General features: G+C 37.7%; 1 protein-coding gene across 2 annotated transcripts in view; it reads right to left on the bottom strand.

Moving 5' to 3' along the window:
- The window catches only part of LOC133542595 (centrosomal protein of 128 kDa-like), a 108,825-nt gene that overhangs the window by 10,497 nt on the left and 79,129 nt on the right, over positions 1-19,199 (bottom strand). For both annotated transcript variants that reach the window (XM_061886874.1, XM_061886875.1), the window contains 4 exons: positions 14,775-14,824; positions 6,082-6,105; positions 2,843-2,920; positions 2,626-2,739 (listed from right to left, as the gene is read on the bottom strand). In XM_061886874.1, coding sequence (XP_061742858.1) covers positions 2,626-2,739; positions 2,843-2,920; positions 6,082-6,105; positions 14,775-14,824 — 266 coding nt within the window. The remainder of the gene's footprint in view (positions 1-2,625; positions 2,740-2,842; positions 2,921-6,081; positions 6,106-14,774; positions 14,825-19,199) is intronic.

Genomic DNA, 19,199 nt, shown 5'->3' with positions numbered 1-19,199 from the left:
GGCTAACAATGCAGCTAAGGTAAGAACACTATTGCGCACATAAAGTCCTGTAAAAAAAATGTCCGAAATCTGCCAACAATACACCCTTAACATGTCGTGACCTAAATATTAACCAAGTATTAGCAATATTGTTATTATAAGTGCTAAAGTAGAGGAACTAATACAAGCGGCGCCGTGATCACAGAGCGCCGACTAGTTTATGCTCAGAGCCGCTGCAGTTGGTAAAAGTTAACTCTAGATTTTAAGTCATTGCCTCTCACCTGGATAATAGAAGGTTGTTGACATAAACCGAGATGTTGGTCAACTTTGACATCCAACTTAGACTCAGAGAGGATGAAAAAGACAATCCTTTATGGCCACTTTCCCACGTGTTGAACCATGAGGCATATAAAAAAGCGCAGCTAATTTATGGATTTTCTTCACTGACGGCAAATAACTTAAAGGCCTACTGAAATGACATTTTCTTATTTAACGGGGATAGCAGGTCCATTCTATGTGTTATACTTGATCATTTCGCGATATTGCCATATTTTGCTGAAGGATTTAGTAGAGAACATCGACGATAAAGTTCGCAACTTTTGCTCGCTAATAAAAAAAGCCTTGCCTGTACTGGAAGTAGCAGACGATATGCGCGTGACGTCACGGGTTGTGGAGCTCCTGACATCTGAACATTGTTTACCAATCATGGCCACCAGCAGCGAGAGCGATTCGGCTCGAGAAAGCGACGATTTCCCCATTAATTTGAGCGAGGATGCAAGATTCGTGGATGAGGAAAGTAAGAGTGAAGGACTATAAAAAAAAGACCGGTGGGTTATTGTTGGTACTATGGTGCCATCTAGGAACGAGTTTGCAGTGTCCTTCTGTATAGATATCAACCGGAAGTAGAATTGCTGTTCTGTCCATAGCGTTCTACTCGTATGGATTCTTCATTCGTCACTCCAAGCAACGTTTGTAAGTTTTACAATATAACAAAAAACATTTTTTACTCACTAAACTGTCCCATGTGTGATGTTTGTTGGAGTGTTTTCATGCATATTTGTAAATGCTATCGTAACATAATCAAGCTAGTCTCGTCTGCATTAGCAACTATGCTAACACGTTTGCAAGTGTCTGTGTTAGTATTATTAACTTACAATGGCATTGTTTTTGTATTATTTCAGTTTCATAAATTCCTCTGTAAAGTCACCAAAACGTCACCATGGAGTTATTGAGTCTGTTTAGCTGATCGGAGCACTAGCTTCCGCAGCAAGTGGGTCCATGACAATGACTTCTGTTTTGTTTGATCAGCCGTTTTACTGCCGTGTTACAGACACCGTTTAGAAACAATTGAGGTATGTAAATAAACATTTACAAAACATTTTTGTGTAAATAACTCATTTCACAACAAATAGTTTTTTTTCATAGGTTGGCCAGGGTGCGACTTATACTCAGGAGCGACTTATGTGTGAAATTATTAACGCATTACCGTTAAATATCAAATAATATTATTTAGCTCATTCACTTTTGAGACTAGACGTATAAGATTTCATCGGATTTAGCAATTAGAAGTGACAGATTGTTTGGTAAAGGTATAGCATGTTCTATATGTTACAGTTATTTGAATTACTCTTACCATAATGTTACGTTAACATACCAGGCTCCTTCTCAGTTGGTTATTTATGCGTCATATAATGCACACTTATTCAGCCTGTTGTTCACTATTCTTTATTTATTTTAAATTGCCTTTCAAATGTCTATTCTTGGTGTTGGGTTTTATCAAATAAATTTCCCCGAAAAGTGTGACTTATGTTTTTTCCCTTCTTTATTATGCATTTTCGGCAGGTGCGCCTTATACTGCGGAGCGACTTATACTCCGAAAAATACGGTATATATCCACGACTTATAATCCAGTGCGGTTAATTTATGGAAAAAATATATTTTCTTTTAACATTTTGTGGGTGCGGTTTATATACTGGTGCACTCTATAGTCTGGAAAATACTGTAATCATAATCCTCTTCCAGTGAAAAACTTTTTTTTTTTAATCGCCCCAAACTATTTGTGTCTTTTTCGCCATCTTGGAGAGTTGGATGTCAAACTTGACCAACTTCTCTGTTTATGTCCACAACCTTCTACTAGCCAGGTGAGAGGCATGAGTTATAATCTAGAATTAACTTTCACCGACTCAGAGGCGATGCAGCAGCTCAGTATGTTAATATAGCAGCTTAAGCCAGTTAGTTCTCTGTGATCGCAGCGCTGCCAAAAATAGTTATTTTACATTAGCGCTTATCATACCAATATTACTGAAACTTGTAATATTCAGTTTACAAGATGTATATGGTTGCTGGTTTTTGGATGGCATTATGAGCGCAATAGAGTTAGCTGCATTGTACCTGCCATAGTTTACCACTTAGAATATATATAAAAACAGAAAAACATATGTGTTCTTGTCTTACAGAGGAGTTGTGAATGATAGGCAGAATTAAAAAAAACAAAAAACGTTTTATGCCGACAAAAGTGCATGACCATGTATTTTGTCGGCAATTTAGGACTACAGTACTTCTTGCACTGTGTTCTATAGCAGACGGTTAGGAACCACCTTAACAAACTGTACTCATTTCAAGAGTGTGTTTGTGTGTGTGTCTTACTCTGTACTCCTGGATTTTGCGCTTGGACTCATCGAGCTGGTGCTGCAGGTCCCAGACTATTTCTTTGTGTTTGGTATAGCACCGATCAACCACGTCCTTCTGCCGTTGGGACTCCTGATGAAAGACGATGAAAGCCATGTTACATTCCAAAATGAAGCGGTTCATGGGTTCTCTCTAAAAAAATAAATAAAAACTTGGGATAAAACCCTGAACCCACCTCCAAGTCCTTAAAATTGTCCGTCAGATACTGTTTTTCTGTCGAGGATTTCCAGTGTTCCATTGCTGATCTTGTGCTCTAGTACAGGAAAGCAAACACACTCACATCAGGGAGTGGATACTTGAATATAAGTTTATGATTGTCTGTTTGCAACAGGAAGAACATGAAGATAATTGTGTGCTTTAAATCCCCAAACATGGTTAAGTTACTCAGCACTTACACTACACCGGGATAACAAAAAAAAAAAAAAGAACGCAGCAAAGAGGAAAAGTGAAAGTGAAATGAGGCATCATTTCCAGTCGAGCGGTCATCTGAAGCGATGATTACACACGACGGCTGCACGGCTGCATCAGATCTCTGTGGATCATAACAGCTCTGGATGATCGGATGCTGTTTTTGTGTTAGGGCTGATGGCGGAAGAGAAGACTCAATAACAAATGGTGCACAGTTTGCACCGTTTTTGTGCCTTCTGCATGAATTTGGAATGGGCTGTTACCCCTATAGAACTAGCACGTGCACACTGGACTTTACTAATGTTGGAGAAAATTGCATGCTGTCGTTTGTGTCCCAACAGGCTTAATCGTCTCCAACAAAAGCTAATTGAGGATTAGGCTTATTCAATTTCTCTATTAGTGGTATATGTTTAACGGCCTCCCTGACCCGGACGGAAAATGCGGCTGCGTCATGCTGATTGCTACACTGAAGGACGCGCTGGCATACGAGAGTCGCTGGACGACACCCGCCTGGGCAGAGTAAAGTGGGTCGATGTGTCCTACTGTTGCAGAAATGATTCAACTTGACGGTGGTCCGCAGAATTTCCTGTCTGTCAGTGGCTTACTAAGTGAAGACTGCGGGGGCGAGCCGACTGCATAACAGACAGCTCGTATGAATTAGGCTGCTACTTTTTACTCCCACAACACATAACATTGTCTATCCACCTTATGGTACGAATTACAATAAGGAGCCACTACCTTCAACATAGGGGTGGGTACCGGATTAGGCACTGACCGGATTTTGTCGGGTATCGATTCACGTAAAATCAAACGGTGCCATATTTCGATACATTTGCTGCAACTCACGTCCGTCCATCCATCCATCCATTTTCTACCCTTTCGGGGTTGCGGGGGGCGCTGGCGCCTATCTCAGCTACAATCGGGCGGAAGGCAGGGTACACCCTGGACAAGTCGCCACCTCATCGCAGGGCCAACACAGATAGACATACAACATCCACACTCACATTCACACACTAGGGCCAATTTAGTGTTGCCAATCAACCTATCCCCAGGTGCATGTCTTTGGAAGTGGGAGGAAGCCGGAGTACCCGGAGGGAACCCACGCATTCACGGGGAGAACATGCAAACTCCACACAGAAAGATCCCGAGCCTGGATTTGAACCCAGGACTGCAGGAACTTCGTATTGTGAGGCAGACGCACAAACCCCTCTCCCACCGTGAAGCCCACTCCGGTTTCAGACTAATCATCAGCTCATGTAAACAATCACTCAACCCTCAGTCAAACTGCCTCAATAAACACACTGCATAGGACATTGTGGTTGGTTACTATACTTTTTTAACCAACGGATTGATGGATAACTTGTTTTAAAATTGTATGCCAAGGTAAAAAGAAGATATTTACGTATTTATTTTTGATAACCCATCCCCCCCAAAAAATGCTTGGAATATCTTTTTACATGCACGGATAACATTACAGTTGAGAGAGAGAGTATGCAGAAGGGGTGCTCCAAAAAGTTGATTCACATTCAAATTAGACTTAGACTTCCTTCATTGACATTCAAGTTTGAACTTTACAGTACAGATAAGAACGAAAATGTGTTGCATTAGCTCGTTGTAGTGCAGGATAAAAGAAAAATACGGCGCAGAGTCTTTGCATTTACAAAAGAAGGCGCAGATATAAATTCATTACTGTACAAATAAATATATTTCACTTTTGCATATGCATCCACGTCTTATGGATGTATGTTATATCGTCTTTATAGTGCAGTGAGTTAATCTGTTTTGGGAGGAGGGGAATTGAGGGGATTATTATGATGCGTTCAAAAGTCTTAAGGCCTGAGGGAAGAAGCTGTTCCAGAAACTGGAGGTTCTGCTACAGAGGCTACGGAACCTCTTTATCGAGTCCAACAGTAAAAACAGTCCTTGGTGGGGGTGGGAGTAGTCTCTGCTGATTGGGATTTTTATTTATTGTTATTCGATTTATAATCATAATTTTGGAGAATCCATCAAATATACATATATATATATGTATATGTAGGTGTGGGAAAAATCACAAGACTACTTAATCTCTACAGAACTGTTTCATGAGGGGTTCCCTCAATCATCTCCAGCCTGTTGTTCACTATTCTTTATTTATTTTAAATTGCTTTTCAAATGTCTATTCTTGGTGTTGGGTTTTATCAAATAAATTTCCCCCAAAAATGCGACTTATACTCCAGTGCGACTTATATATGTTTTTTTTTTTCCTTCTTTATTATGTATTTTTGGCAGGTGCGACTTATACTCCGGAGCGACTTATACTCCGTAAAATGCGGTAAATCAAATAATCAAATGATACATTTAAATAAACTTGCAAATGTTAATTCGATAGCAGAAATAAATGAACGGCGCAAATCTTTGTCACTGTGTGTGGAGGCGGGGCCGCCATCTTACGCACACAGTTGCGGCGGTAGTGAAAATCCCGGCAAGGTAACATAGACCGGAGGAATAAAAACAAGTCTTAAGTCTTTGTGCGCTCATAATAGAGGAAGCCTTGTTACTAATGTGATTAAAATGTCTCTGTGTGGGAACATTACAGCTTTACACCCACTGAACAAGATGAGTCCATCAACAAAGGATAAAGGAGCCAGTATGCCGAATTTGTTGGAAAGTTATTGCAACAAAAAATTACAATGCAAAACACACAACTGGGGAAAAAAAGACTTCAAGATGTTCAATATTTACTGAAGTGCAATTTTTGCTAATAGAGATTGTGACTCTATTTTATTTTTATTTGTTTATTTATTACCATAATGGAAAGTGCGCTTAACTTTCAACTTACAATGTTAAAAAAATACAAAGAAATTAAATGTTTATTGCGTTTGAATGGGTTACTTGAATTATCATTATGATGACATTAGTGCTTTATTTGATTTCGAAGTATTGCTGACACTAACATTGTTCAAATGCAATTATTCGTGAGACAATATATCGTCTAGCTAAATGTCAATAACAATGCCTCCTTACCATCTCGAGATCCAAAACACGATCCTGTAAAGACACAAAAGGAGGCAGGAGATTAATTTACAGTGCATCCAAAAAATGACTTTAGGGAAACTAACGAGATGAGGTAGAAAAATACAGCTGTGTGTGAGAGACATTAAGTCCAGGCAATTATCTCTATGAGGGACTGTGCGTGTGTGTATGTGTGGGTGTTCTTGTATTTCTACCCTTCTTGAGACATCAACGAGGAAAAGTACCTCCCATATGAGGAAAGGTGAACAAGTTAGAACCAAAATCATGGTCCCAATACAGAAAACCATCTAATAGAGAATGTCTCATTTAAAAAGTGCTCCCCCTAAGGTCAAAATATGAAATAACAAGTGTGTGTAAGAAATTGAAACGCACCCCTTTTGGCCAACATGTGAAATAATAAGTGTGTGTAAAATTTTGATGTGCTCCCCTTCTGACCAACATATGTAATAATTGTGTGTAAAAAATTTAAATGTGCCCCCTTTGGCCAAAATCTATTAAAAAAAAATATATATATATATATATATATAGAGAGAGAGAGAGAGAGAGAGAGAGAGAGAGAGATTCTAATAACTAAGTAAATAATTAAGAATAAAAACCAATTACAAACAAAACATTTAAAAGATGACTACAAGTTTACCTTTTTTATATTTTCATAGTATGTACATATTACTAATGTTGTAAATACAAATGTTTATTGATCTAGAAAGGGTGGTCCTAAAGAGGTAGGCAATTTTCGGAGGTCTCAAGAAGGTATTAAATACAAGAATGTGTGTGTGTGCGTGTGTGTGTGTGTGTGTGTGTGATGATAATAACAAATGGGTAACAAAGGAGGCTTTGGAGAGTCTGTGGGCGACAACTGGCTCCTTATCGCAAACACACAAAGACAAATTTCTCTCGCCGCTCACGGAGATCCAGACAGATGTTCTCTCTGTAATGACGCATAAGTGATTCTATCTGCCACTCAAACATTCACCTGCTTCTCCCCCCCACCCCTCTGCTCCACACGCATTAGCAGGTTGTAACAAGGCTTCCTTTACTGGGAAACTTTTAACTTCTACACCCCTCAGCTTGCCTTTTCCTATTCCAACGTCTCTCTGTTCTCATCCTTCATCGTTAAACGCTCGACTGGGTGTGGGACAGCTGAATAATTGCACAGCAGTTCTGCCAGGTGCTATCCAGCAGCGACAGACGCACGTGAACGTCTGCGCAGGAGGCCGTGTGAGGTGCTGCGGGGTGACTCCGTTCCCGGTGAAGACGAGACGGCGGATGCTGTGGCACTGTGGGGAAGAGACAGGCGCGCTGGTGGCCCTGTGCCTGCTGTAATTAACGACTTGTCCGGGCATAGCTGCAAGATGTGTGTCAGGCTCGGGGCTGTGCAGCGCAGCGTTGCAGAGGACTTAGACGTCCCTGATCCTACTCCAAACTAAAACAGAAGATTTGTCTTGTCTCTTTAGGTTGTTGCATTCTTCCGACATTTCTTGGATCTTTTGTTTTCAGAACTATGTCACGGCTTTGGTACTTTTATGGGCTGAATTCCGTCGGTAGAATTAGGTATCGATTCACGCTACGGCTGGCTGATATGGCAAAAAAATGGTAACAACTACCGTATTTTTCGGACTGTAAGTCGAAGTTTTTTTCAAAGTTCGGCCGGGGGTGCGACATATACTCCGGAACGACTTATGTGTGAAATTATCAACACATTACCGTAAAATATCAAATATTATTATTTATCTCATTCGCAGAAAAGACGAAGAAAATGTCAGCAATCGTCACATACACGTCAACCAATAAGAATTCGGCGGGGAGGGTCATGGCAGAAGTGCATTGTGGGTCATGGAATGCTAACTGCTATGTGCTATATGCTACTGCCGTAGCTATTAAAATGGATCATTTCATCATCGGCGGTAACTTATAAAAACTGAGAAGGGCTGAACGAAAATGGCACCGAAAAGGAAATCATGTACTGCAGATTACACTATATCAAATAATATTATTCATCTCATTCGCGAAATAGACGATGAAAATGTCAGCAATCGTCACACACACGTCAACCAATAAGAATTCGGCGAGGGAGGGTCATGGCAGAAGTGCATTGTGGGTCATGGAATGCTAACTGCTAACTGCTATATGCTACTGCCGTAACTATTAAAATGGATCATTTCATCGTTGGCGGCAACTTATAAAAACTGAAAAGGGCTGAACAAAAATTGGACTGAAAAGGATATCATGTACTGCAGATTACAAGCTGGACGTAGTGAAATATGCAGCAGAAAACGACAAGAGAAAGCGGCGCATACCTTTGGAGTTGGCAGTTGTTAAGAAGCGACATCGAGAAAGAAGATTTTATCGGATTTACCGATTAGGAGTGACAGATTGTTTGCTAAACGTATAGCATGTTCTATATGTTATAGTTATTTGAATGACTCTTACCATAATATGTTACGTTAACATACCAGGCACCTTCTCAGTTGGTTATTTATGCGTCATATAACATACACTTATTCAGCCTGTTGTTCACTATTTTCTATTTATTTTAAATTGCCTTTCAAATGTCTATTCATGCTGTTGGATTTTTATCAAATAATTTCCCCCAAAAATGCAACTTATACCCCAGTGCGACATATATATGTTTTTTCTTCTCTATTATGCATTTTCGGCCGGTGCGATTTATACTCCGGAGCGATTTATACTCTCGAAAATACGGTAATTTTTTAATATCATTCGATCTCGATTAATAATAAAATTATTATTTATTTTAATTAAAGTGGGATTGTCCAGTGCATGTATATACAGTGTACAGTCATATTCCTTATATATTACTACTGCAACCTTTTTTGCACCAGGGACAGGTTTAATGTAGGCATTATTTTCACTGAATAAATACATTTCTGTGGATTTCTATTTCCATTCTAAAAGTTATGTATTCATATTGTGTGCAATTTTTCATACATAGATACACTAAGGTTAACTTTTATTGGTCCAACGTTCCATGCGTAAATACATGTGTTATTGCTAACTACATGTGTAACACGACTAGGTTTGTACAGTATACCGGTATTAAAATAGTACCGCGATACTAATGAATAATTTTCAGTAATATACCACCTCTGAAAAGTACCGTCAAACATGGTGGTGGTAGTATTATGCTCTGGCCCTGTTTTGCTCCCAATGGAACTGGTGCTTTACAGAGAGTAAATGGGACAATGAAAAAGGAGGATTACCTCCAAATTATTCAGGACAACCTAAAATCATCAGCCCAGAGGTTGGGTCTTGGGAGCAGTTGGGTGTTTCAACAGGACAATGACCCCCAAATACAAGTCACAAAAGTGGTAAAGGAATGGCTAAATCAGGCTAGAATTAAAGTTTTAGAATGGCCTTCCCAAAGTCCTGACTTAAACGTGTCGACAATGCTGAAGAAACAAGTCCATGTCAGAAAACCAACAAATTTAGCTGAACTGCACCAATTTTGTCAAGAGGAGTGGTCAAAAATTCAACCAGAAGCTTGACAGAAGCTTGTGGACGGCTACCAAAAGCGCCTTTTTGCAGTGAAACTTGCCAAGGGACATGTAAGCAAATATTAACATTGCTGTATGTATACTTTTGATCCAGCAGATTTGGTCACATTTTCAGTAGACCCATAATAAATTCATAAAAGAATAAAACTTAATGAATGTTTTTTGTGATAAAAAAACTGTATAGCTCGGTTGGTAGATTGGCCGTGCCAGCAACTTGAGGGTTCCAGGTACGATCCCTGCTTCTGCCATCCTAGTCACTGCCTTTTTGTCCTTGGGCAAGACACTTTACCCACCTGCTCCCAGTGCCACCCACACTGCTTTAAATGTAACTTAGATATTGGGTTTCAGTATGTAAAAGCGCTTTGAGCACCTACATAAAAGCGCTATATAAATATAATTCACTTCACTTCATAAACAAGTATGTGCTCCAATCACTCTATCACAAAAAATAAGAGTTGTAGAAATTATTGGAAACTCAAGACAGCCAATACATTATGTTTTTTACAAGTGTATGTAAACTTTTAACCACGACTGTGTGTGTGATGCAACGTAAGATATCTTGTTCAAATAAAGCCATTAATGCAATTTTTTGTGATTCCCTTTTTTTTTTTTAAAGTACCGAAAATTATCAAAATCATTTTGGTACCGGTGCCAAAAAATTGGTATCGGGACAAGACTAAATAGGACTATGTGCAATAATAGCACCACTTTAACTTACTAGGCCAAAGGAGATGTGTATTGTCTTCCTTCAGCACAATTATTATAAGTAACAATTTAGCACTTCTCTATCTGCCGTATGCACTTGAACTACATGGTCACTTTGTTCCTGATCTTAGGTCATCAACCTGTCGCAGACTGCAGATGGAACCTCGCTTTTGGCGACGATTTGGCACCTTTATATTTGATATGTTTATTAATGTCCCATGTCACAAAGATGTACCAAATATAGTAAATGGCGACTTCCTACCAGGAGTTTTCTACTACATCTATGAACAAGCTTATTGGTGTGTGAGGTGGAATGGGCGAAAGTTAGTAGGAGAAAATGCGGTCAGTTAGAAATTATTTAATCTCTCTGCGTGGCCCCGGTAGCAAATGCGTCAAGACCGGTGGTTGGGGACCACTGTTATCAAATACATTTACGCCATGTTTGATGGAGGTAATATATGCAAACAGCTGACAACTGTCACTTTGTTAATATCTATAATTGTGTTTACTTGAGGTGCAACCGTACAGGTAGCCCATATTACGGTCCATACCAGGTTTTAGAGCCACGGTTTTGCTTGTTTTTTGGTAGATTTGAGTTTTTCCAACTTTTTTACTTCCTCTAACAGAAAATGTTTTCACTAACGGTGTTACAAAAAAGAGCAATTAGAATAATACATAATGTTGGATATAGAGAACCACACATTGAAATTAAACGACTTGATGCATTTGCAAACAGCTAAAATGTTGTACAAAGCAAACTATAACCTGCTACCCAAGAATGTACAACAACTCTTCTCAACAAAAGAGGACAAATATAAACTTAGAGGAAAATCTAATTTAAAACATTTTTATGTGCATACAACACTTACAACCTTTAGCATATTAAAGATCAAATTATGGAATGGATTAACCAAAAAAATCTAACAAAGGCCCAATATGGTTCGGATTAGGAAACTGTTAAAATTTAAAATATTCGTTTACTTACTATGGTATATTAATTATTTATCATTTATTTATTACTGAAAACAAAAAAACGGGATAAAATTGCTACAATATGAAAAGGGGTAGGATTAAATAAACTCTGCTTCTTCCTATTGCTTTTCGGACGTGCTGAAATGAAACAACTGGAAATATGTGAAGCATTACATTGTATTGTATGCATGTTACAAATAAACCGAAACTGAACTGAACTCTCAAAGTTCTTTTGAGACTTTTTTCTAAGTTAACATTTACTAAACATGTCTTTCAAATGGTAAATCATTATTTGCAGTCTTTAATTACTTGTACACATCAGTGCTTCTCACCAGTGCTTTGGCAAAGAGCAAGCGGTGACATAGATTGTGGAGTTTTTTAAAACCCCAAAAAACGTATCTTATATTTAATGAAAATACATTAAAAGTGTAGTTTGAATTTATGGTACTGTAAAATAATTTGTACCGGCACATAAAAAAAAAAAATGTTGAAATGATTTCAGTAACAAAAAGTTTTTATTCGAAAACTCAAAAATGATTTGAATAAAAAGTGCCTGCATTGTGTTTTAGTACATGATATATAAAAGGAGTTGAATCAGAGCAAACACATAACAAAAAGTCTGATTGAAAAATATTTCTATACAAAATGTCTTTTTTTTCATGATAAAATTAGTATGTGTTTATCCTCCTAGTCGGGACCAATAAACATCCTGTACCTGCCTGCAAGACCTATTGAGGGCAGGATTACTGCACACACCACAAGGTGAGCTCAAGCAGTCAGTGAGTTCGTCACTAAAGTCTCTGCTCCTTTAAAATGTTGTTTCAACTTCCTTGCTAGTGCCAAGATACCTGTATTAGAGGGGTGTGTGGTTATGGGCGTGGTCACCATGACAACATTGAATAATTTGCATAACTTGCTATGTGATATGATTTTCTTTAAAAAATGTATACATACATTTAAAACATTTTTTTAATCGTTTTGCCATATTTTTAATTACTGCTGGTTTGTGTACAATGTACTTTGTTAAGAATTTTTCAAGTTTTTCCAGACTTTGAATGACTTTTTTTTTTTTTTATTAAAATCTAGCAACAAATCTATCATCTTTTTCTGGTGTTATTATAAAATGTACTCGTGTTTAGAGACTACTTCTCTCCTTCCATGTCACTGACTAAAGAGGCTGAATCGTGCATGATGTCACACTTGCTTGGTGCTGTTGCTCGACTTGAACTTTCTCTTCCTCAAAGCAGTCACTGTCATCCTAATATTCGCACATTTTGTAGATGGCTGTCCGCAAGAATATCTGCAATGTATGTATATAAAAATCGCAGACACACCTCCAGACAATGGCGTGCATTTTGTTTAAATCCGGTTTCGACAGCGCGGTTTTCGGTGATGAAAGTATTTTTTTCGGTGGGCAAGTTTTCGGTACATCACTTTTTAATAATGCGCAAATAATAGGTCATATACATCAAATCATACTATAATGAACAGCTAATTTTAATGTTTTATTTTTTAGTGTGGTTTGGATTTAACAAAAGTGTTTGCACGGAAGGTAAAACCTGTTGGAATTGTGCCGTTCGTTATCATAAGATTGGTAAAAAAAGTTAAAAAGAGTGCCAGACTGCAATTTCTTGAAAGTCTTTTTTTCGGTGGGCAAGTTTCCAGAACATCACTTGTTAATAGTGCGCAAATAATAGGCTATATATATCAATTAATACTATAATGACCAGCTAATTTTAATGTTGTGTGGTTTGGATTTGACGAAAGTGTTTGCACGGAAGGTAAAACCTTTTGGAATTGTGCTGTTCGTTATCATAATATTGGTAATACCACATTCAATTACAATAAGGGGAAAGTGTTAGTCAGATGTCTTATTTTTTTTCTTCTGGACTGCACTCCAGCCCTGTAAGGGGAAGAGGCAAAATGCTGGTTAAACATTAATTACGTCGTGACAAACCTGACTTTTGCGACGGTCGCGCACATACACGGACACAAACACAGTCACACGACACGCATTTTTACACAAACACACGAAACACACAGGACAATGGTCAATAAAGGTGCATTGCCGCATGCAGGATAATACCATTGCTTCCTTACTGTTTAATACTGAGATATCTTCTAACGGACAGAATCAACCGCAAGACAACAAGACGATGCAACCAAACTTGATAGTGGTACGTGATTGGCCTTTAGCGTGTCCCTCCCATTGCTCAGTGATCAGCATAAAAATGTTGATCACTGTTCCTGTTTTGTTAGGATAGATACCAGACAGCAAGTGCCTTTGTTCATATAACCAACCTTGCTTCGTAACTTTCAGTTTCTTCTGTCCCCAAAAAATAAAAAATACATACATACATACATACATAGATACATACATATATATATATATATATATATATATATATATACACGTATATTACATATATATATATATATATATATATATATATATACACACACATACATACATACATACACACACACGCACGCACGCACGCACACACAAACACATATATATATAAAGTGTTTTATCAAAGTAATTTTTTTAATGATATCTATTATGTGTCTATCGCAATATATATTGATATCCTTTCATCGGCCCAACTCAGCTCAATGACACAATCACTCAAGCAGCACTCAGACAAACTCCCTTTGAATAATGTTGCAATTTTCAACACCAACAGAGCAAGTATGCTTGGTAGAATTCGCTCAAACGTTAAGTAAAGTTCACTTTTTAGAAATGTACTAGCTTGATGCTAATTTACATTGGATTTACCATTGACAAGCTGCTATTAGCGTCAGCAATTTTCCATGGCCATTTCAACAACTCCAAATTTGGTAAACTAAGATTATTGTTACAACCAAATTGCTGGTGTGTAATAAGCACAACACTTACAGTAAAAACACTTTGTACAGCGCATCATAATAGGTTCAACTACTTAGAAAAAACTAATTCCAGATAGCCTTTATTGCCATCTAATGTCTTGGAAGTGCAACTGCTTTGCAAATGAGACTCAAATGTTATAATAAAACAACATTTAACAACTATATAGCATAGTGTTCATATTAAGCATGTTTTAAATGATACATTAATAAATGTTTTTACTATTAAACAATTACCATTTATTAAGAAATATGAGAGTACAAAAAACCGGTACAACGTACCGGGAATTGGTACTGTATCGGTTCAAATGTGAACAGTACCCATACCTAGTTAGGGATGTAATGATATGAACATTTAATATCACAGTTATTGTGACCAAAATTATCACGGTTATCAATATTATCACGGTATTGTTGAATGTGCTCACAAAGTACTTTTTATTGTTGTTATTTGACTTTGATCTTTTTTTTACAGTTCTAATGTGCCAATTTCGCAAGATCTCTGGCAAAACACACTGTTGCTCTCAAATAGACAAATGTAAAGATAGAAATAAGACAAATGATGGATGTATGTATGTATGTATGTAAGTATGTATGTATGCTTACCTTTAAGCTCTTCATTTCTTCATCCTTTTTGCGACTTCCCTCCAACAGTTCTGAGGTGAAAAACGAATCAATAAGCATTGTGCGATAGTTCAGGGATCAGAACTGAAAGAATTAAGTTACTGCTAATGGTGAAAATATACAGCTGGGGTTTCTAAAGTGCGGCCCGTCGCAAATTTTTCAACTGTATGCAGAACTTTTGTTAGCATTCAAATATTATCATGCTAGCTTTTCTGCTAATTGTGCAGCTATACACCTCAGCGACAAATATTTTGTTGTTACCTGTTAGCATGTTAACTTTAGCAAGGTACCTTTTGTTTTTTTTAGCTAATTTTGTAGGTATGCATCTCAATCATATTTTTGCATGCTAACATTTTAAACACATTTTTAAGGTAGACACCTTAAAGTAATATATTGTGGTACTTGATGCATGTTACAGTTAGCATTTTAGCATGCTAACATTAACGTGCAAGCTTTTTTAGATAATTTAATAGGCATACACCTCAGTGTCATATACAGTTTTGGGGTATTTGTTTTTTCTTCTCCTCATCCCCCTATGGGACCCATTAGCCCATCTGTTCCGTCTACAGATTGTACTGAAAACAAATTTTTAAGTGCAATGACAATAAAGTTATATTTCATTCCACTAATGCAAACTGATGAATGTAAACTATTATTTATAAAATGTGTTTTGTGTTAATATTTGGAGAAAAAGTAACCGTTCTCAACAGACCTCTTGGAACAGATTAATAACAAAAACTAAGGTTATTTAAATATATTACATGTTTGTGTTCTTAATGCTATGTTACACAAGGGACACATTTAATCAATGAAAATAATGTATGCAGTGCAGTGTGACTAAAAATACAGTACATGTGAGTCTGGAGCTCACAATGGACTAGAATTTTTATTTGCTGTTGAATGCCCTATGTGCACAAGCCGCCGATTCACTGAAATCGGTTGAAAAATGTGGGATGTAGAGTTTGTTATTGCCTATTCAACTTAAATGGGGGAAAATTCCTGGTAATCCCAGGTAATCAGGGAATGTTGGATCCGGGAATCATGCTGGCTTGAATGAGTGTGTGGATGGTGGAAGGGTTTAAATCGGATGAGAAATGTGGGATGATACGTAGTCCATTGTATATTTCACATTCATTGTCAATGGGGAGAAAATTCAGGGAAATTCCAAGAAAACTGGAAATTTGGGGAGAGAAAAAACATGTATTGTGTTTGATGTATTGAAAGAGCAGTGTGGGTGGACGGTTGAAAGGTCGGAATCGGGTTTAAGAATGCTGCAACATTTTGAGAATTCAGGCCATTGTAGAACTATAAACACACCCATTCATTTGAATTGGAATTTCCTGGGAATTTGGGGATATTTGTGAAAACCGAGATTTTTTTAAAGTATTGATTCTAGTACAGTCGTCCTAGATTATATGATTGTGTTCGTGTTGGAATTTTTGGAATCAGTTGAAAAATGTTGACGTAGTAACAGTTTGAATTGAGAATGGGTATTTCGGAATTCCTGGAAATTCGGTAAAACAGAGTATTTGTACGGAAACAAAATAGGAGCATTTTGAAGGAATGTTTTGAAGGTGAAATGGTCAAAGAAGATTGAAAAATGTTGACTGTAAAAACTGTCCAGGAAGAGGTAGAAATAGGGCTTTGGAAAAACAGGAATTTTGTGAATTTCTGGAATTTCTTTTAACTTGATTGTCCAAGGTGATTGGAGTGTGCAGCTGGTGGGACGGTTCCAATTGGGTGAGAAATGTGGGAGTAGTGCATGTTTGAAAATGTGCCCATTTATTTCCAGTGGGCAAAATGTCCCGGAAACTGGGAATTCTGGGTAATCCAGGATATTTTTTTAAAAGCTCATGATTCCTGGTCGAGCCGAAAGTTTTGATACTTTAACGGTTTCGATTGGACGAAAGCTGTGGACTGTGGAGCGCACCAAACTTTTGTAGCAAAATAATAACAAAGCTGAGTTTTTGTGTAAGATGTTTGGGCATTGCCACATGTATAAAAAAATACTACTAATTGTGATTTAAAACCCCATTAATGAAACAATTTGTGACAAAGTGGCTTCTTTTTACCCGCACAGACAAAGCCTTGTTTCTGTTTGCTGTCGATTGCAGAACCAAATTGTTTTCAATTACGGCCACTGATTGTTTGCCGAATTAGATGTTTATTGTGTAACTAATTGTATTTCACATTGCAACAATAATTTAACAAGGTTTGCTTTGCATGTTGCTCTGCTGAATTCACCTTGCAGACTGTTTCAATTAGCTACCGGCAAGAGTTTAGAACATTAATAAAAAGAGAGGAAATGTTCTAACCCTTTTTAAATCAATATCATCACAGACAATCTGAGAGAAGATGTGTTCTGGTGATTGTACTTGCTGTATTGTTTGGTGATAGATCGCTGATTGAGTAAGCTCAGGGCCTGTCTTCAAACATCTTCACTGAGCCTAGCAGTGCCCACTAATGTGAGAAACCTTTATGCTGGATCAGGGGTGTACAAACTACGCCCCCCTGGACCATGTGCGGCCCGCCAGCGTTTTCAATTTGGCCCACGAGACGTCATTGGTTTAGGAGAAAATTGGCCGCAGGAAGGTTTCAAAGTACATTAAAAGTACATTTTCATGCTGCCTTCTTGTGGTCAACGTGAGTAATTTAGGTCTAAGACCATGAAACACGTTCTGAATGGCACTTAAAGGCCTACTGAAACCCAATACTACCCACCACTCAGTCTGATAGTTTATACATCAATGATGAAATGTTAACATTGCAACACATGCCAATAAGGCTTTTTTACTTTACTGAATTACAATTTTAAATTTCCCAGGAGTTTCGTCTTGGAAACGTCGTGTAATGATGACGTGTACGCAGGACGTCACGCGTTTTTAGGAAGTATGAGCACTACGCACACACACAGGAAAAAGTCGTCTGCTTTGACGGCATAATTACACAGTATTTTGGAGATCTGTGTGGCTGAATCTTTTGCAATTTGTTCAATTAATATCGGAGAAGTCACAGATGGAGTTGGGAAACTTTAGCCTTTAGCCACACAAACACACGGTGATTCCTTGTTTAAAATTCCCGGAGCTGAAACTTTACAATGGATCAGAGCGCGGTCAAGCAGACATGGATCCTACCGTATGTCAACCAGCAGGTTTCGGTGAGAAAATTGTGGTTAAAAGGCGCCACTTACCGGATATCAGCTGAGCTTATGTCGTCCGTACAGCTGCCGTCGACACCCGTGGACAAACCCCTCCGACTATCAGGTAATATTAAACTTACTGAAACACTAGCAACACAATAGAAAGATAAGGTATTTCCCAGAATTATCTTAGTAAATGTGTTTAAAAACATCGGAATATGTCCCAATGCTATCGGGTTTTTTTGTTATTTTTTTCTAGTCCGCCGCTATCAATATCCTCAAACACGAATCTTTCATCCTCGCTCAAATTAATGGGGAAATTGTCGTTTTCTCTGTCCAAATAACTGTTTTTGTTGGAGGCTCCCATTAAAATCAATGTGAATATGTGAGGAGCCATCAACGGGTGACGTCATCGTCTGCGACTTCCGGTAAAGGCGAGGCTTTTTCAAGTACCAAAAGTGGCGAACTTTATCGTCGATTTTCTCTACTAAATCCTTTCAGCAAAAATATGGCAATATCGCGAAATGATCAAGTATGACACATAGAATGGACCTGCTATCCCCGTTTAAATAAGAAAATCTAATTTCAGTAGGACTTTAAATCAATGTATTAGGGCTGCGAATCTTTGGGTGTCCCACGATTCGATTCAATATCGATTCTTGGGGTCACGATTCGATTCAAAATCGATTTGTTTTTTTCAATTCAACACGATTCTCGATTCAAAAACGATTTTTTTCCGATTTAAAAGGACTCTCTATTCATTCAATACATAGGATTTCAGCAGGATCTACCCCAGTCTATTGAGATGCAAGCAGAGTAGTAGATTCTTGTAAAAAGCTTTTATAATTAAAAAAGGACAATGTTTTATCAACTGATTGCAATAATGTAAATTTTTTTTAACTATTGAAAAAACTAAAAATATGACTTATTTTATCTTTGTGAAATTATTGGACAAAGTGTGTTGTCAAGCTTATGAGATGTGATGCAAGTGTAAGCCACTGTGACACTTTCGTTCTTTTTTTTTTTTTTTTTAAATGTCCAATGATAATGTCAATGAGGGATTCCTAATCACTGCTATGCTGAAATTATAACTAATATTGATACTGTTGTTGATAATATTCATTTTTGGTTCACTACTTTTGGTTTGTTTTGTATCGTGTTTGTGTCTCATCTTAATTGCTCTGTTCTTTTCCCCATCTGTCTGCACCTTTCTCTCCTCCCCCGCAAGCTACTCCTTTGTCAATGTTAATGTAAGTGGAATTCAGTTT

Source organism: Nerophis ophidion, linkage group LG24 (assembly GCF_033978795.1).
Source record: "Nerophis ophidion isolate RoL-2023_Sa linkage group LG24, RoL_Noph_v1.0, whole genome shotgun sequence".
NCBI classification, from domain to species: Eukaryota; Metazoa; Chordata; class Actinopteri; order Syngnathiformes; family Syngnathidae; genus Nerophis; species Nerophis ophidion.
Note: the sequence above shows the minus strand (reverse complement) of the source record. Positions and strands in the feature narration are given on the sequence as shown.